The sequence below is a fragment of the Penaeus monodon genome, chromosome 15, assembly GCF_015228065.2.
Source record: "Penaeus monodon isolate SGIC_2016 chromosome 15, NSTDA_Pmon_1, whole genome shotgun sequence".
Classification (NCBI taxonomy): domain Eukaryota; kingdom Metazoa; phylum Arthropoda; class Malacostraca; order Decapoda; family Penaeidae; genus Penaeus; species Penaeus monodon.
Genome location: NC_051400.1, coordinates 11,518,680 through 11,519,214, shown reverse-complemented (window position 1 = coordinate 11,519,214; position 535 = coordinate 11,518,680). Strand labels below are relative to the sequence as shown.

Genomic DNA, 535 nt, shown 5'->3' with positions numbered 1-535 from the left:
CTCACGGCGACACCAAGTGAAACCCCGCCAGCTGGACCGTGGATCGAGGCCGCGTTCAATCGTGAGCACCCGCACCCTTGTTCATAACCGCGCATGCGCCGTGTACTCCTGGGAAACCGTAATCGGGGGGGTTGCTGCTTATGGCTCTGCACGCCCTCGCCTCGCGTGCACTCGTTCTAGCAGTCTCTGATTGCACCCTGCGTTACGGATTCGTTAATTGTGCATTTTCCCCCGTTCCCGAAACTAAAATTGTCTGGTTGCTCTAGTGAAGTAACGAACAAGCTTTCAGTGCTGAGCAACTGAAGAGTCGAGATTTTAATGATTGTTTATTGACATATCTATTTAAGTATAAAGGATCGATATCGGTGACTGCCGTGACCTGAAATGATTATCTGATTATGTGAACCGCAAGTTTTGTGTCGCCTGAAAGTGCCTTCGCGTTAGATTTTCGGTGATTTTTCCATTTCGAAAATGCTTCCCTGCCGCTTCGTCTGGATTGCAGCACTTTGTGTGAGTACATGGTTGTTGATGATAA

General features: G+C 48.8%; 1 protein-coding gene across 1 annotated transcript in view; it reads left to right on the top strand.

Annotated features, from left to right (window-relative positions):
* The window catches only part of LOC119582109, a gene marked incomplete at both ends in the record, with an annotated part of 3,421 nt that continues 2,886 nt past the window's right edge, over positions 1-535 (top strand). Inside the window, 1 exon segment of the mRNA XM_037930350.1 lies at positions 1-510. Within this exon segment, the coding sequence (XP_037786278.1) occupies positions 472-510 (39 nt within the window).